Source organism: Pyxicephalus adspersus, chromosome 11, assembly GCF_032062135.1.
Source record: "Pyxicephalus adspersus chromosome 11, UCB_Pads_2.0, whole genome shotgun sequence".
Classification (NCBI taxonomy): Eukaryota; Metazoa; Chordata; class Amphibia; order Anura; family Pyxicephalidae; genus Pyxicephalus; species Pyxicephalus adspersus.
In genome coordinates this window covers 2,607,703-2,633,564 of record NC_092868.1, presented here as the reverse complement: position 1 = coordinate 2,633,564, position 25,862 = coordinate 2,607,703, and the positions used below count along the sequence as shown (strand labels likewise).

At 43.8% G+C, this 25,862-nt stretch overlaps 1 protein-coding gene across 2 annotated transcripts; it reads right to left on the bottom strand.

The window, feature by feature from the left end:
• On the bottom strand, positions 1-16,473 carry LOC140340546 (polymeric immunoglobulin receptor-like). Of its 2 annotated transcripts, none has more exons than XM_072425816.1 (11): positions 16,353-16,473; positions 7,618-7,729; positions 6,143-6,487; positions 5,598-5,924; positions 5,180-5,506; positions 3,574-3,885; positions 3,262-3,349; positions 2,498-2,613; positions 1,998-2,117; positions 1,856-1,878; positions 1-494 (listed from the first exon to the last, which is right to left on the bottom strand). In XM_072425816.1, exons 2-11 carry the CDS (start codon positions 7,673-7,675, stop codon positions 417-419), a joined length of 1,794 nt encoding a protein of 597 aa, XP_072281917.1. In that variant the 5' UTR covers positions 7,676-7,729; positions 16,353-16,473; the 3' UTR covers positions 1-416. The 2 variants fall into 2 exon arrangements, with proteins under 2 accessions (XP_072281917.1, XP_072281918.1); XM_072425817.1 differs by lacking the exon at positions 16,353-16,473 and adding an exon at positions 13,220-13,373.
• Positions 16,474-25,862: the final 9,389 nt, after the last annotated feature.

The window sequence follows — 25,862 nt, the reverse complement described above, 5'->3', positions numbered from 1 at the left end:
GGGGTTCCCACTATCCCTGTGCTGAGTTTCTGGGTTTGCCCACCTGTTGTGCCCATTACTTGGGGTTCCCACTATCCCTGCGCTGAGTTTGGCAGAATGACCCAAGTGGACAGGAACAAAGCTGGGAATTATGTTTGAAGGACCCCACTGTTTGGAGTGTTAATGATAAATAAGAATTTAGAGATTCAGCCGCCCAGACTACACCGTGAGCTAAAATATCTGATCCATTAAGACTTTCTGCGTGTGTAAGATCAACTTTGTGAATTATTGTTCTCACACGAGTTGTAGCACATAAAAGCTATGATATGTGAGTATAGATTTGATTCCTGTAGCTATTGCATTTTATCATTTCGGAGTATGCATGGATCTCTAGCAGTAAGGAGTGGCTTAGCACACAGGGGGCAGCAGAGAGCCCTTTATTCGGCCATTTGCTCATTGGGGGTCCCGACATGATTGATCAGGATGCAGGAATAGTCCAGGTTTTCTTTGGATCCCTGTAATGATATATATGAGAGTCATTAAGGTGAGGAAATTCTACAAAACTGTATTTCCCTAACGTGACTCTCAAGTGTGAATGATATTGGACAACTCCAGAGGAATTGTGGTCAAGAGGTTGGAGAAAAAGGTTCTGCTATTGGGAAATATGCGATTGTGCTCATAGGAGAAAATTACCAGTCATTAGACAAGCCACTGGATGAACCTTTTTCAGCCATTAGATGAGCCATTGAAAAGAACTTAGAGACGCCATTGCAGGCACTGGATGAACCATTAGCCAAACTATGGAGAAGCCATGGCAAACATGTGTCATCCTATTGGCAAGTCATTGGAAAGGCCAATACAGCCCTTGAGTTATTGCAAGAGCCATTGTGGCCTCTGGATGAGCCATAGCCAATCCATTGTAGCCTATGGTTAGGCCATTGGACAAATCATTGCAGTTACTAGTCATCCTATGGGCAAGCCTTTGGATAGGCAATTGCAGCCATTGGATGAGTCTTTGCACAAAATATTGAGGTCACTGAATAAGCCATCTGCCAATCTATTTCAGCCTATAGGCAAGCCATCGGACAAGTCAATGCAGCCAGTGATCATTCAATGGACAAGTCTTTGGATAGGTCATTGCAACCATTGGATGAGTCATTGCATGAGCCATTGTGGCCACTAGATGAGCTATTGGCCATTCAAGCCTATGCTCAAGACATTGGACAAGTGGCTGCAGCCAGCGATCATCCCAAACACAAGCCTCTAGATATTCCATTGCAGATATTGAATGAGACTTTCCATGATCCTCTGCAGCCACCGGAAAAACCAACCAACCAAGCCTTGGGCAAGCCACTGGATCACAGCAATTGGATGAGTTCAGCTTATCTTTGTTTCGGAATTAGTAAAAACAAATAGTTTTAGGTCCCCAACCTAAGCAGGTTTGTAACTTCCTCCTAATATTACCCTGAGCATGTAGATGGAATGTTAATTGCTGAAACCCAGCCATGCAGTAGATCACGTGTCCTTGCCATGGCATCCTGATAGCTGCACAACGCCTGAGTAGCAAACAGCAAGCAGAGGGGATACAGAAATTGTGAAATAGAGACGACCAGGAAACAAAATGCTGACCTTACTCAAGCTAAGCATGACTTTTTGTTTTAGATGAATGTTTCTAATAATGATGGGGAACAAATGTGCTGGTGGACTTTATAAAGGGGAAACTGGCCCATTTGCCTGTACAGCCCATATGCACAAAAACCAAAAATAAAATTTTTCATCACATGATTGCCAGTTCCAAAAAATAAAGGCACATGTCTACTAAGCCCAGCTCTGGCTTTAGTAAATGGCTCCCATTGTCTCCTAAATTGGGTCTTACCTTTTTAGTTGATTTCGGTGAATCTTAAAGTAGGAATAACACCAACATCACAAGGAATCCAAGGAAAAATGAAAAAAGAAGGGTTAGTTCATTCTAAATACACAAATCAGGTTTGGAGGCCAGTAAATTTTAGGATTCCTACCTCCTGAGCGGCTGATATCAGTTTCCTGCAGATCGGTCACCACCGGGTTATCCTTACCAATGTGTTTGTCCAGATCAGACAAGCTTATATTAGTCCGGTAACTTCCAACAGAAACCAAGTCTGTGGGGACATAACAAGGAAATATGAATAATTACCACTTGACTGGCTGTCATGTTGATCCATTGTACATGATACTTTCTGATTCATTGACCTAGGGACAGGTGAGCAGCTTAAAAGGTTGGAGGGGGCTCTAGTATTTTTGGAGGATCTAACAAGCCCCAAATCCAGTAACCATAAAGTAATACACAAGTAAAGGAAACCTTACCACCCCCACCAGACACTGCAGCTCACAGTGGGAGGAGTTCAGTGCTGTCAGTCTAGAAAGCATTGGGCGTGACTGGGAGTGGCCAGGTGCTGATTGACAAGCTACAGATTTTGCCTATTTTTTTGGCCACTTTTACTCGTTTTAAAGGATGTGAGCAGTACAATACAATTCTCACCTGAATTCTTCCTCTTTCTCAGCCTAATAAACAGTAACACAGCACAGACCACCAATACAGCGGCACACACAGAGACCACGACGGCGGTGACGGTACCACTCTTGTTGTTGCCAGTGCTAGAAATGGGCAAAGAAAAGATATATATAAAAAGGAGTCACAAAGAATCAAAGTGAACCTGTCTATGGTACAGCGAGCACAAATATTTACTGTACAGGTCTGGTCTGCTTTGACTGGTCAGCCCTTGCTCCCATGTCTTTCTATTGGCCCAATGAGGTGACGGGCTTCCTTACAGACCAATAGGGAGATAGGAGGTTGAATATTGGCAATTGCGAAGATAAAGAAGATTTCCTCATGTTTAAAGATATGTAAGACCAAGTTTTCTCAGTACCAGGGCTTTACAAATATTTTTAGTTGGGTGTCATTGGGTCTTCGGTGATGGCGGTCATTATTTTCTCTCCTTCGTTTCAAATCGAAGTATGACCACCAATCCAGACACCACAGAGAAAAACATGATAGCCGCTTAATGATTTGGCCAATTGGACGTGGTGGAGTCAGAAATTACGGTTGCATTGTATTGGTCCTGATGCACACCAACTTTGAAGGTTTGTAGGACTGCACCCAGTTCTTTGAGAAAATTGGGCCAAGTGTTGCATGCTAGAAATTCTTCCTTCACAAAATATACATCAACTTGTTCCATCACACATATGTGTACACCATACTAAACCATGGTGGTTGATGTAACCATAGAAAATTGATGGACCTACCTTGGAGGGGTGACAATTACTTGGCCTTTGTTTGAGTCTGGACCAAAGTTGGCCCGTACGTTAGTATTGGAGACATCTCTTGTAGGTTCTGGGGTAAGAAAGACAGCCAATTAATCAACCAAAACAAAACAATCCAGTCTTTGACAATTAAAATGTCTGTTGATCTCAGAAAATGGTTGGAAGTACAGCCATGTTGATCCAATGCACTGATATTTCTTTTGGTTTAGGAATAACGAGAATACCGGTCCACCCAATTGGTGTTGATGGTCATGTAATTTTTGGACTTTGGACTCTCTTTTGAACACAACTCACCTTCAACTATCAGGCGCACAGTTATGGTCTGGTCATATCTGGTCTCATGTTTGACACCACACCAGTAGAATCCGCTGTCATTCAGAGATACGGACTTGATGTTCAGCAGAAACTTCTCAGTCTGACAGCTGATCAACCGAGTATCTTGAGTGTCCTCCACATTGCTCAGAGGTTCACACCTGTGGTTATTCCATTTGCACCAATACTTCTCGTATTTTTTGAACCTACAGGGATAGGAGCACGAAAGTTTGACGGCATCGCCAACAGTCGCTTTGACAATTTTGCTTCCAGATAGTCCAGGGGGATTTTCAGCTGAAAAACACAGATTGTATTATAAATAATGATTCTTTTAGTGTGATGAGATATTATGGCTAACCTTTTAAACATTTTTTTCCATCACTTTTTGTTACAATCACTTCTTAGTCCTAGTGACACCAAGGCCCTGTCTGAGCTGACCTCCATGTGTCCCTTATTCCTTGTCCAGGTGACACCAAGGCCCTGTCTGAGCTGACCTCCATGTGTCCCTTATTTCTTGTCCAGGTGACACCAAGGCCCTGTCTGAGCTGATCTCCATGTGTCCCTTATTCCTTGTCCAGGTGACACCAAGGCCCTGTCTGAGCTGACCTCCATGTTTCCCTTATTCCTTGTCCAGGTGACACCAAGGCCCTGTCTCCTGTCTAAGCTGACCTCCATGTGTCCTCATTCCTTGTCCACGTGACACCAAGGCCCTGTCTAAGCTGACCTCCATGTGTCCTCATTCCTTGTCCTTGTGACACCAAGGCCCTGTCTAAGCTGACCTCCATGTTTCTCTTATTTCTTGTCCAGGTGACACCAAGGCCCTGTCTGAGCTGACTTCCATGTTTCCCTCAATTCTTGTCCAGGTGACACCAAGGCCCTGTCTCAGCTGACCTCCATATGTCCCTTATTCCTTGTCCACGTGACACCAAGGCCCTGTCTGAGCTGACCTCCAAGTGTCCCTCATTTCTTTTCCAGGTGACACCAAGGCCCTGTCTAAGCTGACCTCCATATGTCCCTCATTTCTTGTCCTTCTGACACCTAGGCCCTGTCTAAGCTGACCTCCATGTGTCCCTTATTCCTTGTCCAGGTGACACCAAGGCCCTGTCTGAGCTGACCTCCATGTGTCCCTCAATTCTTGTCCAGGTGACACCAAGGTCCTGCCTCAGCTGACCTCCATGTGTCCCTCATTTCTTTTCCAGGCGACACCAAGGTCCTGCCCGAGCTGACTTCCATGTTTCCCTCACTTCCTGTGGCCCCTGTTATGTTACCCTAGTGACACCAAGAGGTAAGACAATTATTCTTCTAATCTGTTTCAACAGCTAAGTTGGTAAGACACTGGCCAAGTGGAAACTCTACTTGTCTCTCCTCTCTTTCTGTCCCATTGACACCCTTAGATCTACTATGAGCTCAACTTCCTATGCCTTCTTGTTTCCTGTCCTGAAGACCCACAGGTCTCTGCGGTGACCAACAATTGGAGTCTTAAGAGAATCCAATAGTGATTGGTGACAATGTCAAGGCTATCTAATAGGTTCTCCATAAGACCATTAGGCAGTGATGGGAAGTTGACCTGAGTTAGTTGTCTCCTTACCTTCTGAGAGTTTGACCTCTATGGCGAAGGTTTGGTCATGCTTTTTATCGGTCATTACACACCAGTACCATCCTTCGTCCTCCTTGGAGGTGTTTCCCATGAGGATCTGCATGGAGCCACTCGTAGGATCATCATGCAAAAGAACTCTTCCTTCATACATGTCCATCACATACCCATCTGATGTTATGATCTGTTTGCACGCTCCCTTTTCCAGTTTGCACCAAAACTTCTCGGTGTAATTCTTCTTGGGGTTGTAATTGCACTGAGCAGTTAGAGACCCTCCCAGCCTGGGGGTTAATAATTGAGGTCCCTGAGGAATATCCGTTTCTACAGAGAAAATACAATTCAAAATTTATCTGGTGGTGTATTTTATACTTTATTTCAGGAATTTTTAAAATCCTCGGCACAGTTTTCTCACCTTCGTTTATCCTCACGTCATAAGTAGGCAAGCCCGCCGACTCTTCTTGGTTGTCAGAGCCACAAGTGTAAAATCCGGCATCTTCAGCCCGAACCTCCACCAATTTTACGATGAATGCTCCGGCCTCCTGCTTGTCGACCAGGATTCTCCCTTCATAACTGGGGTCCACCTTCCCTGTGCTGTCGATGATATCCTTGCAGCCGTTTTCGGTGACCTTGCACAGGAACTTCCTTTCCGAGCTTGATTTCTCGTTATTTGTACATTTGAGGATCACCAAGCTCCTCAGTTCGATATAGAGAAGCTCAGCGTCCTTTGGGATGGGAGAATCTAATGTGGAAATAAAGAGGAAAGGATTCAGAATAAGTCAGTTAAACATCTGCTAGGGGGTCCAAGAAAAAAAAAAAAAAACATCATGGAGTCCTCAACCCTTTCTAACTTATCTCAGTGTGAACTCATCCTATGGCTCATTCACCTGGCCTGCTTCAGCTATTGAGGCCTGTAACCACCATGTTTCAAAGAGATCTATATGGGTAGTTTACATTTACCTTCAACAACAGACAGACTGACAGGGCTTTTGAATACATTGTTACTCCTCCCGATGCCACATAAGTAAGTTCCTTCGTCTTCTTTTTCCAAACTCTTAATGGTAATAATGAAAATGCCTTCGTTTCTGTTGTCATCTATATCGATCCGATTCAAGAAACGGTTGGCTGTGTAATCGTCGGTAGAAATCACGGTGTATTCACACCTCCCGGGGCGCGCACCTTGCCAGCAGCAGAATTTGCGGTCATATTTATTGGCCGCTGGAATGGTTGAATAATAACACTTGATGGTGACCTTCTCATTCTTCTCCCCCGTCACATGCCTCGAACAAGCGATTTCACTAGACTCTGTGTTCAAAAAGAGTGAAAGGGCAAATATGAATCTGTCATTGGAAATGTGCAAGTTTAATTAAAGACCAATCAGATTAATACATTCCAGGTGCATCATACAAATTTGAATGGAATCAGTGGTCTCTATGATGGGATCCGACACGCCCCTGAGGAGTCAAGCCTATAACTGTCCAATCAGGAAAGTGCATCCTTCCCACTGATGGGCTGCATCAGATATTTGCAGAGAGGTCAAAGCTTCCACAAAGCAACTCCAGGCAATGAGCTACATATGTGGCCAAAAGTATTCTTAGTTTACTTTCTCTAGATCTGAGGTTTACACGGGGAGGGGAGGTGCTGGCAAGGGGAGCCTCTGACCCTTCGTCAGTTCTGCACAGGGGCCAATTGCTGGCTTTATCCCCCACGGCACCTACAAGTCTAATCCTTCCCCAAGTCTAAGACTGGCCAGTGAATAAAGAAGCAGCAAACTGATGATCTGACAGCATTTATCCTGAAAAAAAAAATGGTTCTTTGTTCTGCTTCTGCCCTCCCCAAGCTGAGCTCTTCTGTACAGGGCTACAAGATGCACATTTAATTTCATGTGATTAAACATTAATGGTTTCAGATCTGAATTATATTGTATCATGAGCAAAGAATTGCATTTGTGCTGCTTAAAACCATATGGCAAAACTGAACCTTGGCCTATACTAGATATCAACATGACCAAAGATTGATGAATGATTGGTGAATGGTGGTTGCTGGTTTTAAATGCCCAGCATTTACTAAAGCTATTAAATATTTCACACTCATCAGTGAGTGATCTGAGAATTTAGCTTGTTCTCTTTTCACTTTATCCCAATCACTATGGAATGTGTCAAGCTAAATGTTGATTGCCTACCTACGTGATGAGAGTTGTGAAAGAGTTTGAAGAGATTAGAATTGTGACATTCACACACACCTCCTCACCCCGACATGTGTTTGGCACCAATGATCCTCTGTGACCTTGATGGCACCGAATGTTTTCCCGTACCAGAGCCAATGACAACCTTCCTTTTGCCAGATTTGGGGACACATTTTATAATCAAATACATTTATCACATCTGACACTTTCCTGTGGAAATTGCTTCCTTTGATTATTCTAGAAAACTTACCAGCCCCAGGCAGCAATAGGATGCAAACCAACCCCCAAAAAAACACTGCGGTATTCATGGCCAACTGGAAGGACGATCCGGCCTTGGATTTTCGGGTTTTCGCTTAATTAATCTGTAAGAACAATGAGATGATTATTAAGTCAAAGGGGAAATTCAAGATTTAGATATATGAGCAGGAAGAAGGGACTGGCACACTTTGCCAGACATAACACAATATAGATATGAAGAATAAAGGGGAAGACATTTCCAAGATTGGAGAAGCACGTTGGCCAAGGCTGGTTCTGATATATCAAGATGCAATAGAATTTAAGAAATCCTAAAGTGCACTTAAGGCATGCTAAAGCTGCCTCTTGTCCAATGTGAGGTATTTAAGTGAGCCTTAAGTGCTTTTAAACGCATGGGGCTCTTTTTACAATTTTTCACCCCGCGAAATGTGATGTCAAATCTCTCTGCAGGTCCCCTTTAAGTTCCTATTAAAAACCATAACTCGTTCTGCCACCTAGTGGCCAATGGTCAAAAGTGCTCAGGTGTAAATGAATAGCAAATAAACGAATATATGAGAGAATAGACCGGGGAATCATTTATAAATAGAACTCATTGCATCTGGTTTATTAAAGCTCTCCAAGCCTGGAGAAGATAGACTATCATAGGAGAACCTGGGCAATCTCGCAAACCTGGAATGGGTTTCTTAAAAATCATTAGTTTTTAATTGGCAAATGTTTTCAGTCTGGGACCAGATCTATTCCAGGTGTGCTGGATCCCCCAGGTTCTTCCATAATAGTCTATCTGTCCTAAGATAGCTTTAATATATCAGACCTATTACATTTTGTGGAAGCTGTTCCCAATAAAAGGACAATCCATAAGTCACCAGGGGGCTCATATCACCCGACTCCCATTGCTACCTGGCCTTGCCTTGTTCTGCAATGAGTCAAGGCAGCGGAGCTTTGCTTCCCCACAATGATGGTGATTGGTGGATTAATGATAAAGAAGCAGCAGGAGAGATGCAGGAGCCCCAATGCATAGAGTAAATGAAGCAGGGAGATCCCCTCTGCATTCCTTCACCCTAACAGGAGATTTGGTGTCACCATTCTAGCTGTGCTGTATGACAAAGCTGTTTAAATAACAGAAGTGGCTGGACAGCGTTTTAAGCCATTTGGCAGAAGGGACAGTTTAATTGTTTGCATTGGGTTCAGCTGTGGGTAAACATAATTAAAGAAAGATGCCATTTCTGTTCCTGATTCACAAGCAGATTATGAGCTAAGTACACAAAGCTGGGCTCTAATTTATGTTCTGTTCCCATTTAATTATTTCCCTTCTTTACAATAAATAAAGTCTAGAAATCAGCTAAGGCCACGCCCCCGAGGATCTCTACATTTCCAACTCTATAGAGAACAACACATCCAGCGGCATCTTTTGAGCTAGAACCTTATCTCTCCTTCAGAAGCGTTGCTTATCGACTTCTTGTTTAATTAGCTGCCTAATAAAACCGATTTCTGGTGAAGCAGTCTGATTGCAATGGAACTTTAATCACTGAACAATGCAGTAGATAAACAAAGATTGCAAACATTTACTCCCGGAAACATCTCAAGGATTAATGAAATCTTTTATATTAAAGTCTGCAGAACCCGTGCCAAAATACCAAAGCAAACACTGTGGTGGTGAAGCGTAGGGAATTTCCCTAAGACATTTTACTTCCTTGTACAAAGCACAGGTATTCATTGTAACTTGTTACTCAACTTAAGTAACTTTAGGTTCAGTAATAAGGGAAACCAAATAAGACGTGAAAAAAGACAAAAGTCTATTAAGTTCAACCACTAGGGAAATAAACATATCCAGGATATAAAACCCTATGGACATAGATGATCTATAGGAAGGCAAAAAAGAAAAAAAACCCGGTACAATTTGCTCCAATGGGGGAAAACAATTCCTTCCTGATTCCATGAGCCAATCAAATGTTCCCCGGATCAGAAGTCTCTGTTATCTTTATTTTATACCTTTAATCCCCAGTTATATTCTGTGCTTCTAGAAATCATCCATCTTTTTCTTATCTATAGAACTTGATAAAAATACTTCCCGAGAGAGCCAATTCCACATATTGCCCTAGGAAAGACTCACCTCTGTATATTCCCGTCTGGGTGAATGTTTTTGGAATATGTTGTATTCAGCATTACATGTAGGTTGTGTCTACAGTGATCAGAAAAAAAAATAATGCAGGGGGTGTGGCTATCAGCATTGCCAGGGCTAATTCACAAAACCATAGCCTGTCAATCAATACATAACCACGCCCACTTGTGTCTGGATTGACAGCGCTGGCCCTACCCACTGTGATCTGCAGTGTCTGAGAGGGGGATTATGTGAGACACAAATGAAGGAAGATTTGGCTTAGAAAGAGAAAGTAAATAAAATTTAAATAAGCTTTTATGATTACAGTTTAACTGAATTTGCAACTTAAATTGTCATACAATAACCCCTCAGATATACTTTACCCCAAATTATAAATATGCTTTATGATTCCTTGAGTAAAAGATACAATTGTATAATATAACAGTCAGTAAATTAGAAATAATAGTCTGCCCTTCGTGCAGTTACAGTATGTTTGATCTGCAAGTAGCGACATGCTGAATTCTCAGTCTTTCTATTGCACGGTTAGCTGCTGTGTACCTTCCCACCTGTTTCTGGTAATTCCATTTAAACATGACTTCAGATACATTCCTTCCAGCTCTGTACTTGGATATACAAAGGGCTACAACTTTCCTGACCCAAACCGGCACTCTGTGGATGGCATCTATCCGCCAGTTTGTATGGACGCCGTGCCATGTATTATGATTATCCCGCCAGGTCACTCAGCTCAATGGATACCAATAGGATCTGCATGAGATTTTCCAACAAAAAGGTCTCTGTAGATTTTAACATTCTCAAGGTGCCTCCTATGTGGCAAGGCTGGAAGGGGAATGGGGGTAAGTGATTGTTTTTTATATAATGATATATTCATATCTAATATTTGAAGGTATCTCTAAACACTCTTGCCAAAATGGTCGGACCATCCAAAAGACCATGGTGCTTGGTGGAGGCTGGAAATTAACCCTAATATAATTAACTCTGTTTGATAGATGTTTGTCTGGACACCTGCTGTGCCCATTATAAGGAGTTCCTCCGGGGTCCAGCTAAAATGATAGGACTGGCTAAAGAGGTCAATTTACCTAAATGGATGAAGAAGGATTCTGGAGCAGATTTGTTAAATTCCAGAAGAGGAAAAGAATTCAATGACACTGAGGAAAAGAGAGTAGCAGCTGATAGAAGAGAAAGAACAAAGAGAAATGGGCTAGAGAAGAGAACAAAGGGATATAAAGAGACAGAAGAAATACAGCAAAATGGAGGATGGAGGGTTAGTTAATGAAGCATTGGTTACTGAAATGTATGTTAATGGAGCATTGGTTCAATAGAGTGGCAGTTGATAGAGCTTAGGTTCATTGGCCAGGAACTGCTTTGGAACATTTTCTAAAGGAGCATTGATTAAAGGAACATTGAGTGATGGAGCATTGGTTGATGGAATGTTGTATGATGGAGCATTGGTTAAGGGAGCATTGAAAGATGGAGCATTGGTTAAGGGAACAAAATGATGGAGCATTGGTTAAGAGAGCATTGAAAGATGGAGCATTGGTTGAGGGAAAAAAATGATGGAGCATTGGTTCAATAGGGTGGCAGTTGATAGAGCTTTGGTTCATTGGCAATGAGCTGCTTTGGAACATTTTCTAAAGAAGCATTGATTAAAGGAACATTGAGTGATGGAGCATTGGTTGATGGAATGTTGTATGATGGGGCATTGGTTAAGGGAGCATTGAAAGATGGAGCATTGGTTGAGGGAACAAAATGATGGAGCATTGGTTGATGAAACCATGAGTGATGGAGCATTGCTTTATGGAGCATTTGTGGAGGGAATGTGAAGTGATGGAGCATTGCTTGAGGGAACATTCTATGATGGGACATTGGTTGAGAGAACATTGAGTGATAAAGTATTGGTTAATGGAACGTGAAGTAATTGAGAATTGGTTGATGGAGTGATAAGGGATGGAGAATTGGATGATGGAATGTTGTGTGATGGGATATTGGTTTAGGGAACATTTAGTGATGGAGCATTGAATGGTGGAGAATTGGTTGATAGAACATTGAGTGATGGAAAATTGGTTGATAGAACATTGAGTGATGGAAAATTGGTTGATGGAACGATGAGTGATGGAGCATTGGTGGACAGAACTTAAAGTGATAGAGCATTGGTTGAGGGAACATTGTATGATGGGACATTGGTTGAGAGAACATTGAGTGATGAAGTATTGGTTGATGGAACGTGAAGTGATTGAGAATTGGTTGATAGACTGATAAGTGACAGGGCATTGGTTGAGGGAACATTTAGTGATGGAGCATTGGTTGATGAAACCATGAGTAATGGAGCATTGGTGAAGAGAACTTGAAGTGATGGAGCATTGATTGAGGAACTCACAAGTGATGGAGAATTGGTTGATGGAACATTGTATGATGGAGCATTGGTTAATGGAACGATGAGTGATGGAAGATTGGTTGATGGAACATGAAGTGATGGAGCATTGGTTGAGGAAATATTGTATGATTAGGCATCAGTTGAAGGAATGTTGGGTGATGGGGCAATAGTTGAGAAAACATTGGTTGATGAAATGTTGTATAATAGGGCATTGGTTGATGGAGCGTGAAGTGTTTGAGAATTGGTTGATGAAATGTTGTGTGATTTGGTTGGAGGATCATTGAGTAATGGAGAATTGGTTGATGGCAAGGTGGTTGATGAAGTTTGGTTGATGGAGCGTTGGATAACAGAAAGTTGGTTGATGTGTTATGAAGCCAAATCCAACAAATCACTTCTGGGTGCTGTATTGGGGTAATAAATCCAATTAGCAGAAAGAAGAAGGGATTTAGCTGATAACATGTCCAACCTTCTTAAGAAGGTTACACATGTTACAACACACGTAATAGGACTTTGTGCCACTTGTCACCCCTTTGCATAGATGTGGTCAGGCTGGCAGCTTATCTGTACAGAGATCACTCTAAAAATGTTACCCGAAACATTTACAAAATATTGTATTGAGTAACCCTAACCGGGCATCAGTACAGCAGTATCAGCTTGGTGAAACCTCCTCACCTTGGTGATCAACAAAAATGCTTTAGGCAAACTTTAGATAAAACAAAAAAGTTCAAATATACAATTCGCACTCTTCCCTAATCTGCTAAAAATGAATGTTTTGTCCCCTAATTTGCTGACCTGGTACTTCTGGCACCCAGACGGGAAGTGAAATCTTTTCAGCAGAGACATAGACAGTGGGGGAAACCTTGCAAATGTTTTATTCCTCCCCCTCCATCCAAAATAAAACAAAAGCTAAGTATCAGAGAACAATACCAATAAAAAAAAAAAATAATCTTTGTGGTATCAGAGAATCTGTAATGTGATTTTGATCAGCACATACCATTTATGTTGGGTTATTGCAGCATTGTAATGTTTAAAACAATTTACAAAAATTTTTTTAAAGGAGCCTCAACCTGGCACCCTATTAGGCGTCTAGTGCTGTGCTAGCAGTACCTCTTTTCGCCTCTAGATGTCAGTCTCCCGGTTTGATTGATGCCTAGATGTTTTCAACCCAGAAGACTGAGAACATACGGTGAGTACAGGGTGTCATGGAACTGCCCACTAAGGCACCACCAGGGCATCTGAAGTCAGTGCTGTTCTTTCTTTGCATTAGGACCTTGGAAAAACAAATCTGTGTTAACCATGGGGAGCTGCGGACTGAGACCAATGTTGGGTTTTGACATTTGTCACAATTCTCATGTTCATACGCTTTCAGCAGGAGGGGGCTAGCACTGGGGAGCAAGGGACTTGCACCAGATTTGGCATTTATAGTAAATCTGCTGCTACCATATTTCCTTTGTTGCACCCTCCCCTGTGCAATGGTTAACTGCATTGCAATTACTCAGCCTTTGGACAAGAGTGATATAGAGCAGCCAAGAAAGTTTAAATAAACATTTTTATGGCTTCTCACGCTGTAATTACGGCAATTTCTGTGTCTCATTTTGCAGCGTCAGCCCAGCGATTCCTCTGATCAAGTATTGGCATGACTGTTGGCAAAATCAAAGTCCTGGTGCTATGGAAAAGGTGCGGTGGTGTGGGTGAGGAATTCTTGCGAGCTGATTGGATGATTGAAGTAGTCGCTGACCAATTTAAAAAATCACACCTTGGTGTTTAAAGGAAAAAAGTCGCTATGAATTTCCTGGTTCACCAGCTTTGGACTTTCTGGGCCACCTGACCTCCTACAAGTATGCAGCAGGTGAATTCAGAGGTTGGGGTCTGCATACATGTGCAGGTCTGAGTATTAAATATGAAAGAGTTCTCTCCCAGTAAAACAATACTACCCCTTTCATTATTATGGGGAATGGGCTCTTGGGAGATGTAGATCTGGGGTTGTGCCTATGTCATTGGGATCTGAGCTACCAGAAACCCAGTGAGCTCCTAACTTCCTGTTTGGGCTGACAACCCATTGCTTTTAACTTAAATCCCTATAAGTGTTGTCAGCCTTGCTACAGAACTCCAACTAATATCTGGTTTTAGAGAAAAGGGGCCCTGGGCCCCACAAGTGGTGGCCCCAAATTTCACCTCTTGTCACCCACTTGCATTCTGTCAATTGGCACAGCCCGAGCATTTGGCCAGGATGCCCTTTCTAAAACTGGCCCTGCCATTCTCTTGTCTGTCTCTATTTACTTTGAGTTCCTCTCTCTCGATTATAGGGAATGGGCTCTCGGTGGATGTAGATCTGGGGGTGGCTATCTCATTGGGATCTAAGTGGTTCTTAAATTTTGCAAGCCCGGTGATAGTCACAGATAAAACCCAGCAGTACCGGATCGAGCTGCTTACTATTGCTGGTTTTACCATACATTCCTTTTGGTGGCCCTCTAGTGGTAAAATGTGTCCATTGGGGGACAGATACCCCTAAGGGCTGACCAAATAACACTTTTCAGTGGCAAATTAGGAGGCCCGAACTTCTGCAAACACACCGTAATTCCTGAATATTTTTATTGCAAAGTTCCGGCACACAATGTTACCTAAATGGCTGGAGAAGTCAGGGGGGCTGGTGGGAACATGTCACAAGTGAAAAAAAAAATGTGTTTGTTTCCCTAATCAAATAGAAAGCTTCACCGTAAACTGATTTTGTTAAAGCCGCCTGCCAAATGTTTCACACTAACTGGAAAAATTATATCGTGACTCCAATTTTCCTGGGAGGTAGAGGGACCTGTGGGAACATGTCTCCCGTGGAAAAAAAAATGATGTGGTTATATAAATCAAAGTCAAAATATAGCCAAAAAAATGCATTTTTACAGGAAAACAGAGTGATTTCACATGTGACAAGTCTTGGCAATTAACTTTTCACAAAAACTTTTTTTTGTAAACCAGTTGCCCCATCCTACTGACAGACAGAAGTTGCCCCTCTGCCCTTTGAGCTCCCTGCCATTCTAAAATTTGGGGTCCTGGAGAAGGCGACATGGGGTAAAACGGCTGTTTTTATGGTTCGGCAATTAGGCAATTACCCAGAACCCGCACCTTTTCCAGGACTCCAAATGATAGGATGGCTGGGGGTGCAGGGAGCTGGAATGCTCAACATTTGGTGCCCCATTGGGTATTTGCCCAGGGTATCATTTTAGATAAAACTGTCTCTGTGGGCATTTATTAGTTAGTAAGTTTTTTTCTTTTTTCTTTTATCTTTTATTTGCTTTTATTATTTTCTTAGCTCTCTTGTCAAGTGTTCACTGTCTGTATTGGTATTTACCTCTTTGTTTTTTACCCTGGGAGGTGGCAGATATCTATGTGCCCCTTAAAATAGTGGCATCTTACTATAGCCCCGGTACAAAGCTTCACATGCTTTTTAGGGTGACTGGATGTCAGGGTAAAGCCCCGTCCCTCAAAACTGGAACCCCCCATGTTAAAGTATAAGCCCGGGCCACCCTCATACAATCCAAAACAAAAACTCCCCCCCCCCCAAAAAAAAACATCAGAGGGGTGATTTGGCCAAGGAGCTAGCAATCGGCACGCTTTGCTAAACTCCCCCAAACTCTCCGTATGCAGATTGTCAACTTTGCCTACAACAGAAAACAATTTACGGGGGCAATGGCTGCTCTGCGCCCCCTTTTTACAATGAAGGGGTTGGCACATAAAATAGCGCCCCCCATTGACCATTATAACCCTGCTGACCGAAGAATAATATATCTAAAATATTAAAATATAATATATAAAATAAATATAAAAAATAATACATAAAATATTCACAAAACTAAATAATAAAAAAGGAAATATAAAAAATAAATAAAATATGATTTAAAGCTTCACAATGTAATTATCCCTGACTGCGGCACAATTTGATCCCCTGGGGGGTATTTTAACATTCAAACAATGTAATGAGAAAAGCCATCAGAATATGACAGGAATGAGGTTCATAATGCACAACCAGCAGCCATACTCATTACAATTTCACTCTCATCCAATTTTTATATAAAAGTCTCAAAAATAAAAATTGCCAAAAACTCATTAAAAAAAGTGTCAGTGCCTTCCATTAAGCAGGTTTGATTCTCTGTCCTTGTGGTGTATTGGGGTCCCATCTATAGGATTACCCACAAACCATATGGACCATGAGGCAGGTGACTACAGGTAATGGCAGAATATTACTCACCAAATTGGTCTGTGGGCTCCTCAGCAAAAAGCCATTAGGGACTGTGTGTCACTGTCCAGCTCAGATCTGTTTATTCTGAGAAGTGAAAGTACATCCCGGACCTTTTATTGCTAAATCCAAGGTACGCCCCAGGATGCTGGTCACAGGTGTGCCAAGGCAGGGTTGGGTGCCAGGGGGACGGTGCATGTGGACAGCCATACAAAATGAGTACTTGTCACAGTGCCAAGAGGGAGAGCTGAGATCTTCATTCTGACTATACAATGATGTGACCAATCACAAATGGGGAAATGTGACTTTTCAGAAAAAAATTATTTTAACTTTTTTTCAATTTTTCAAACTGGGCCCAGGACTAATTGTCCCCTGTCCTCTGATGTGGGTTAGGGCTTTGCAATGATATTCATTAACAGAACTTAATTCACATGCAATGCAGCGCACAGCAATGCAATATAATGCATTACTGGGCATTGATGGCATTATGGTGGCAAGTTAAAATAATTGGCAAAACTTGGGTAGATTACCAAAAAGCTTGAATTTGGGCCAGTTACAGTGCCTTGACACCCCAATCAATTGCGTTGTTGTAACAAAATAACTCCCCCTGAAGGGTCCTTATCTTGCTCCTTTGGTCTGACCCTTAGCTTACACGGTCCCATGTAAAAGCGTCTTTCTTACTCAACCTCTTCCCTGGGATGGCCCAAGATTATTGTAAGCCTTTTCCTCCTGAGTTGGCCCAACATTATTGTAACCCATCTCCTCCTGGTTGGCCCAACAGTATTGTATCCTATCCCCTTCTTGGTTGGCCCAGCATTATTGCATCCCATCTCCTCCTGGGTTGGCCCAGCATTATTGTAACCCATCTCTTCCTGAGTTGGCCCAGCATTATTGCTTCCCATCTCCTCCTGGGTTGGCCCAGCATTATTGCAACCCATCTTCTCCTGGGTTTGGCCCAACATTTTTGTAACCCATTTCCTCCTGGGATGGACCAACATAATTGTAACCAATCTCCTCTTGGGTTGGCCCAGCATTATTGTAACCCTTCTCCTCCTGGGTTGGCCCACCATTATTGTAACACATTTCCTCCTGGGTTGGCCCAACAGTATTGCACCCCATCTCCTCCTGGGTTGGCCAACATTATTGTAACCCATCTCCTCCTAGGTTGGCCCAACATTATTGTAACCCATCTTCTCCTGGATTGGCCCAAGATTGTTGTAACGCATCTTCTTTTGGGTTGGTACAAGATTATTGTAACCCATCTCCCCCTAGGTTGGCCCAGCATTGTTGCACTCCATTTCCTCCTGGGTTGGCCCAACATTATTTTACCCCATCTCCTCCTGGTTTGGCCCAACATTATTGTAACCCATCTCCTTCTGGGTTGGTCCACCATTATTTTAACCTATATACTCCTGGGTTGGCCCAACATGCAACTCCCTGCACCTTGCCATTCTATAATTTGGGGACCTGGAGAAAGTGGTGGCATTAAAAGCCCAGTATTTCAGCTCCCTGCACCCTCTGCCTTTCTATCATTTGGGGCCCTGGGTAATTTCCTATTTGCCCAACCATAAATCCGACCCTGCCCAAAGAAGTCCTTGTCAGTCATTTGGTCCAACAATCATTTTTATTGTTGGGCAAACTGGAAATTACCCAGGGCCGCCACCTTCTCCAGGGCCCCAAATTATAGAATAGTAAGGTGCAGGGAGCTGCCTTCCATTGGGGCAGATTCGATTCCCTGCTGTCTATTGGAGCCGTCATTGCGATTTGGAGCCCCATCTATAGGATTAACCTCAGAGCTCACAAACCATATGGAACATAAAGCAGGTGACTACAAGAGCCTGCGGATTGGCAGAACAGACTATTACTCACCAGACAAACTGGTCTTTGGGGCTCCTCAGCAGAAATCTATCAGAGACTGTGTGTCTAGCTCAGATATGTTTATTTTGAAAAAGTAAAGTACATCCAGGACCTGTTATTGTTCAAGCCCAAGGTACATCTTCCCCAGGATGCTGGTTACGGGTTTGCCAAGGCTGGGTTAGGTGCCAGGGGACAGCTATACAAATCAGCATTTTTGACAACGCACTGAGCAATCACGATTAAAGAAAATTGATATTTTTTTTAAAAACTTTTTTTTAACTCTTAATAACTTTTTTTTTAATGGATCCAGGACCAATTGTCCCCTGTCCACTGATGTGGGTTAGAAGTTTGGAATGCCATTCAGTAATGCATCTTATTGCACAGGCAATGCAGCACACCGCAATGCAATATAATGCATTACTGTGTATTGGTGGCATTGTGGTGTCAAAAAGTTGAAACATTTGGCAAATTACCAAAAAGCTCCAATTTGGGCCAGTTACAATGCAATGACACCCCAATCATTTAGGTTGTTGTAACACAATGCATATTCATGCCTCCTCCCCTTAGAGCAGCGGTCGCCAACTGGTGGTCAGCAAGAAAATTTCGGGGTTCGCGGCTCTGGCCGGTGCACCCCCAAGCGGGGTCAGGAAAAGGACCCCGCTGGGGGGACGCACCAGCCACAGCTGCAGAACAGGTCCCAGTACAAGTCCCAGGCGCAGGGAAGTGGCAGGCTGTTTCTCTAGACATAACCCGCCTACTCTCCCATGGACGGTGGCATCACTATGTGGGAGCTTCTTCCCCTTTGATTGACACCCGGCTCCATGCGCATGCGTGGTCAGGAGCCGCTGATTTTAGTGGTGTGCAGAACCAAATGGTTGGCGACCACTTCCTTAGAGAGCCCTTCTCTTCCATCTGTAGTTTGACCCTTACCCTACAGTGCCCCATGTAATGGGTCCCTCTCTTACTCAACTCTTTCCCTATTGGCCCACCATTATTGTATCTTATCCCCTCCTGGATTGGCCCACTATTATTCTCACCCATTCTAACCTATCTCCTCCTGGGTTGGCCACCAATATTGCAACCTATCTCCTCTTGGGTTGGCCCATAATTATTGTAATGCACCTCCTTCTGGGTTGGCCACCAATATTGTATCCCAATCTCCTCCTGGGTTGCCCCAGCATTATTGCAACCAATCTCCTCCTGGGCTGGCCCACCATTATTGTAACCCATTTCCTCCTGGGTTGGCCCACCATTATTGCAACCAATCTTCTCCTGGGTTGGCCCACCATTATTGTACCCCTCTCCTCCTGGGTTGGCCCAGCATTTTTGCAACCTATCTCCTCCTGGGTTGGCCCACCATTATAGTACCTTATCCCCTCCTGGGTTGGCCCAGCATTATTGCTACTGTTTTTTCTACTCATTTCCTCCTGGGTTTGCCCTCCATTATTGTAACTCATCTCTCCTGGGTTGGCCCACCATTATTGCAACCCATCTCCTCTTGGGTTGGCCCAACATTTTTGCAACTGATCTCCTCCTGGGATGGAACAGGATTATTACATCCAATCTGTTCCTGGGTTGGCCCACCATTATTGCAACCCATCTCCCCATGGGTTGGCCCACTGTTTTTGTAACCCATCCCCTCCTGGGTTTTGCACACAAGTATTGTAACCCATCTCCTCCTGGGTTTGCCCACCATTATTGTAACCGATCTCCTTCTGGGTTGGTCTGCCATTATTGCAACTGATTTCCTCCTGGGATTGAACAGGATTAATAAATCCAATCAGTTCCTGGGTTGGCCCACCATTAGTGTAACCATTACCCTCATAGGTTGGCACAAAATTATTGCAACCCATCTCCTGCTGGGTTGGCGCAGCATTATTGCAACCCATCTCTTCCTGGGTTCAACCACCATTATTGTACCTCATCTCCTCCTGGGTTGGCCCAGCATTTATGTAACCCATCTCCTCCTGGGTAGGCCCAGCATTATTGTAACCCATCTCCTCAGGGGGTTGGCCCACCATTATTGTATCCCATGTCCTCCTGGGTTGGCCCAACATTATTGCAACCCATCTCCTTCTGGGTTGGCCCAACATTATTGCAACCCATCTCCTCCTAGGTTGGCCCACCCTAATTGTAACCCATCTCCTCTTGGGTTGGCCCACCATTATTGCAACTGATCTCCTCCTAGGATGGAACAGGATTATTACATCCAATTTGTTCCTGGGTTGGCCCACCATTATTGCAACCCATCTCCCCATGGGTTGGCCCACTGTTTTTGTAACCCATCTCCTCCTGGGTTTTGCACAAAAGTATTGTAACCCATCTCCTTCTGGGTTTGCCCACCATTATTGTAACCCATCTCCTCCTGGGTTGGTCTACCATTATTGCAACTGATCTCCTCCTGGGATTGAATAGGATTAATAAATCCAATCAGTTCCTGGGTTGGCCCACCATTAGTGTTACCATTACCCTCATAGGTTGGCACAAAATTATTGCAACCCATCTCTTCCTGGGTAGGCCTAGCATTATTGCAACCCATCTCCTCCGGGGGTTGGCCCACCATTATTGTATCCCATCTCCTCCTGGGTTGGCCCAACATTATTGTATCCCATCTCCTTCTGGCTTGGCCCAGTATTATTGCAACCCATCTCCTCTTGAGTTGGCCCACCATTTTTGTAACCCATCTCCTTCTGGGTTGGCCCAACATTATTGCAACCCATCTCCTTCTGGGTTGGCCCAGCATTTTTGCAACCCATCTCCTCCTGGGTTTACCCACTACTTTTGTAACCCATCTCCTCTGGGGTTGGTCCATCATTATTGCAACCCATCTCCTCCAGGGTTTGCCCAACATTATCGCAACCCATCTCCTCCTGGGTTTGCTCACCATTTTTGTAACCCATCACCTCATTGGTTGGCCCAGCATTATTGCAACCAATCTTCCCTTAGGTTTTTCCACTGTTTTTGTAACTCATTACCTCCTGGGTTGGCCCTCCATTATTGTAACCCATCTCCTCCTGGGTTGGCCCTCAATTATTGTAACTCATCTCTCCTGGGTTGGCCCACCAATATTGAAACCCATCTCCTTCTGGGTTGGTCCACCATTATTGCAACTGATCCACCTCCTGGGATAGAACAGGATTATTACATCCAATCGGTTTCTGGGTTGGCCCACCGTTGTTGTAACTCATCTCCTCCTGGGTTGGCCCCGCATTTATGTAACCCATCTCCTCCTGGGTAGGCCCAGCATTATTGCAACCCATCTTCTCCTCGGTTGGCCCACCATTTTCAGTAACCCATCTCCTCTGGTGTTGGCCCACCATTTTTGCAACCCATCTCCTCCTGGGTTGACCCACCATTATTGTAACCCATCTCCTCCTGGGTTGGCCCAACATTATTGCAACCCATCTCCTTCAGGTTTGGCCCAGCATTATTGCAACCCATCTCCTCTTGGGTTGGCCCACCATTTTTGTAACCCATATCCTTCTGGGTTTGCCCAGCATTTTTATAACCCATCTCCTCCTGGGTTTACCCACTACTTTTGTAACCCATCTCCTCTGGGGTTGGCCCATCATTATTGCAACCCATCTCCTCCAGGGTTGGCCCAACATTATCGCAACCCATCTCCTCCTGGGTTGGTCTACCATTATTGCAACTGATCTCCTCCTTGGTTGGCCCAGCATTATTGCAACCAATTTTCCCTTAGGTTTTTCCACTGTTTTTGTAACTCATTACCTCCTGGGTTGGCCCTCCATTATTGTAACCCATCTCCTCCTGGGTTGTCCCTCCATTATTGTAACTCATCTCTCCTGGGTTGGCCCAACATTATTGTACATCATCTCCTCCTTGGTTGGCCCAGCATTATTGAAACCTATCTCCTCCTCGGTTGGCCCACCATTTCAGTAAACCCATCTCCTCCCGTCTTGGCCCACCAATTTTGCAACCCATCTCCTCCTGGGTTGGCCCTCCATTATTGTAACTCATCTCTCCTGGGTTGGCCCACCATTTTTGTAACCCAACTCCCCCTTGGTTGGCCCAACATTATTACAACCCCTCTCTTCCTGGGTTGGCCCAACATTATTGCAACCCATCTCCTTCTGGGTTGGCCCAGCATTTTTACAACCCATCTCCTCCTGGGTTTACCCACCACTTTTGTAACCCATCTCCTCTGGGGTTGGCCCATCATTATTGCAACCCATCTCCTCCAGGTTTGGCCCAACATTATCGCAACTCATCTCCTGGGTTTGCTCACCATTTTTGTAACCCATCTCCTCCTGGGTTGGGACACTGTTATTGTAACCCATCTCCTCCTGGGTTTGCCCATCATTATTGCAACCCATCTCCTCCTGGGTTTGCCAACCTTTATTGTAAGCCATCCCCTCCTGGGTTGGCCTGCCATTATTGTAACTGATCCCCTCCTGGGATTGAATAGGATTAATAAATCCAATCTGTTCCTGGGTTGGCCCACCATTATTGTGACCCATCTCCTCCTGGGTTGGCCCACCGTTATTGTAACCATTCCCTTCCTGGGTTGGCCCAGCATTATTGCGTCCCATCTCCCTCTGGGTTGGCCCACCATTATTGTAACTCATCTCCTCCTGGGTTGGCCCAGCATGATTGCTACCAATCTCCACCTGGGTTGGCCCAGAATCATCTTAACTCATCCCCTCCTAGGTTGGCCCACCATTATTTTATCCCATCTCCTCCTGGGTTTGCCCACCATTATTTTAACCCATCTCCTCCTGGGTTGGCCCACCATTATTCTAACCCATCCCCTCCTGTGTTGGCCCACCATTATCTTAACCCATCTCCTCCTTGGTTGGCCCACCATTATTACAACCCCTGTCTACCTTGATTGGCACACGATTATTAAAACCAATCTCTTCCTGGGTAGGACAACCATTATTGAAACCCATCTCCTTCTGGGTTGGCCCACCATTCTTGCAACCCATCCCCTCCTTGGATGGGTCACCCTTATTACAACCCATCCCCTCCTTTGTTGGCCCATCATGCAGCTCCCTGCACCTTTCCATTCTATAATTAGGGGCCCTAGAGAAGGTGGGGGCCCTGGGTAATTTCCAGTTTGCCCAACACTAAAATCGATTGTGGGACCACATGACTGACATGGGGCAAATGGATCGATTTTATGGTTGAGCAAAAAAGAAATTTTCCAGCAATGCAATATAATGTCATATTGTGCGTTGGTGGCAAAAATATTTGGGCTGATTACCAAAAAGCTCTCCTTCTGGGTTGGCACACCATTATTGGCTATGTGAGCATAGAGAAGACTGCAAGCTCCTCAGGAGCGGGCCCAACAACAACAGTTCAATTTAAAGCTTTGCAGAAAAAATGCTGCCACTGTGACCATGGTAGACGTGTTGAACTGGGTGCCCGCAGGGTTTAGCACACCCTGTATATCATACACCCCGGGTCCTGCTCTGATACCACAATAATGGCAGAGATAGCTGTACTTTCTACAACATAGCATACAGGTAATTACCTTTTTATCCAATGACATGTATGAGAATGGTTTGCTGTGTGTATAATTCTGCAGAAGGCCTCCGCACCCGCACAGATCACATTTCATCATTTAGTGCCAGTTACCTGGCTGTATAAACTGCGGGCTGTAATTCCTGAGAAGACATGACGGTGGCTTGGACAACACAAATATGACCTGGTTCAGTGAAATGCAACGTGATACTGGTATTTACCCAACTGATTATATCTCATGCAATATTTGCAGATATATAGATATCCTTATACCTGACGGACACCTATTAGGTAAATCTACCTGGAACCCTCAAGGGGCATATGGCCGACTTAGGCATGCTGGCGGCCATTCAGACGATTTTGTCAGTTGGGTGTTTGGCTTTGAGTCTGTGCAAAATTTGACCTGATTATCAGCAAATCAAAGCAGTTGGATTCTGCACCTGAAGCAACCACAGGTATGTTGTATGCCGAACAGTGGATGGTGATTTGGCGCCCCCTATAGACCTATTTTCCTGTTCTTGGCTGACTATCTGTAGCATGTCCTCTTTAAGGTTTCCTGTAGTAAAGGTTGCTGGTGCAGATGATGGCAGTCCAATCATTCTTCCCTGACCTCCCCCGCTCAAGAGGACCTGTCGCTTTTAAAGTGAAGCTAGTAAAAGAAATTTCTTCTTGGCACAAAAGAAAAAAAACTGATTTTAGGGTTCTGATGTGGCCTAAAACCTGCAGCAGTCATAAGCATTGTAGATGTTTCATGTTATTAGAGGCTGCATAGAGAATATTTGTTATTAGACAAATCAGAGTAGATCTGCAGTACGATGAGAGAGATTTAAAAAAAATGTTTTGTTTTTATTACACAAATACATTTAATAACATTTTGTAGCTTTTTTATGATTAATGAATTTATTATGAATATTTAAACATTAATGAATATTGTATACATTTATGGATCTATTTATAAATTATTCCTATCAATTCGACTGATATTCACCCTCTAAACTTCTCATCCCTATTAAACCAATGGCTCGTTCTGCCACCTAGTGGTCAATTATCAAAAGTGCAAAGCAATAGGAAATGCTATATGTATAAAACAAATATTATTCACTATTTTGGAGCGAATTGACAGGTGAATCATTTATAAATACATCTGTTAAAGTAGATATAGAGTGACTTTTTTGCCTTGTGTTTCAAAGTTTTTTTATTTTCTGTCTCCTATTGTTGACAGAGGGCCCTGTTAGCCCCCAAATTCCTTTATTCCAGCAGCAATGATAACTCAGTATTCCATGACATAGATTGATATAAACATCATTCCTCATTCGGTCCTTTACTGAAAACACAATCAGGAAACTTTCAGAAAAGAGAATTATTAGCTGTATCCGCGGGGGAGAAATCAGAATTTGTGCAATATGGAGATTGGATATGCCAGGGTTCAATGCTCACACATCTGCAAGATGAATAAGACAACAGCTCATTAGGAATAATCAAGTAATTAACTAATTATTAGGATTCATAGTTGGTAAATTCAAAACCTAATAAAAAAGTAGCAACTCCAGTTGGAAAACTCACTTTCAGTCGGGAACTGTTCTAGTACTTCTGCAATGCCTTCAGTGTTCTAGCTGTAAGAAGACGCTTATCTGGCTGATCCCGCATTGTGCACCACCGCAGTATATCACAACCTGTTTATTCCCTCTGGTGGTGCAGCAAGGAGATCAGGGAATTAGTTGTCTGCCCTCTGCAGCTCGCAGCATCCCCTGCTTCCCTTTAGCTGTGCAGCCTGAGATGTATCATCTCGGCATCCCCAGCACAAACCCTAGGGCTGTGCAGAGCTAAAAGGGATTTTAGGAGCAGATTAGTCCCTGCTCTGCCATTGGCTGCTGGGACTTTATAGCCTTTCTCAGTCCCCAGTGCCTGTTTTAGAGTTAGGCTGGGCTGACCTGCTACTGGTGTGTTATTAGTTGGATTTCCTGTTACTAAATCTGCCCCTTCCTGACCATGCGAGTGTATGCTGCCTGGACCGACCTGGACTCCTCTTTGTCTTTACCTTTGGATCTCTCATATGGTGGACTGATTACCTGTGTATGACCTCTGGCTCTCCTGTACTGCGTTATTTGTGGGCTCCTGGTCCTCTGTCACTTGCCCAGACACCACCCCTTGTGCCCAGAATTCCTGAGGGCAACTGTG

Bases quoted from the DNA above. Each gene is read 5' to 3' on its own strand.
- LOC140340546 (XM_072425816.1), bottom strand. From the start codon at position 7,675: ATGAATACCGCAGTGTTTTTTTGGGGGTTGGTTTGCATCCTATTGCTG. The intron at 3,886-5,179 runs GTAAGGAGACAA...TGTGTTTTTCAG, and splicing joins AGAGGTCAAACTCTCAGAAG to CTGAAAATCCCCCTGGACTA. The intron at 1,879-1,997 runs GTAGGAATCCTA...TCCTACTTTAAG, and splicing joins TGATATCAGCCGCTCAGGAG to ATTCACCGAAATCAACTAAA.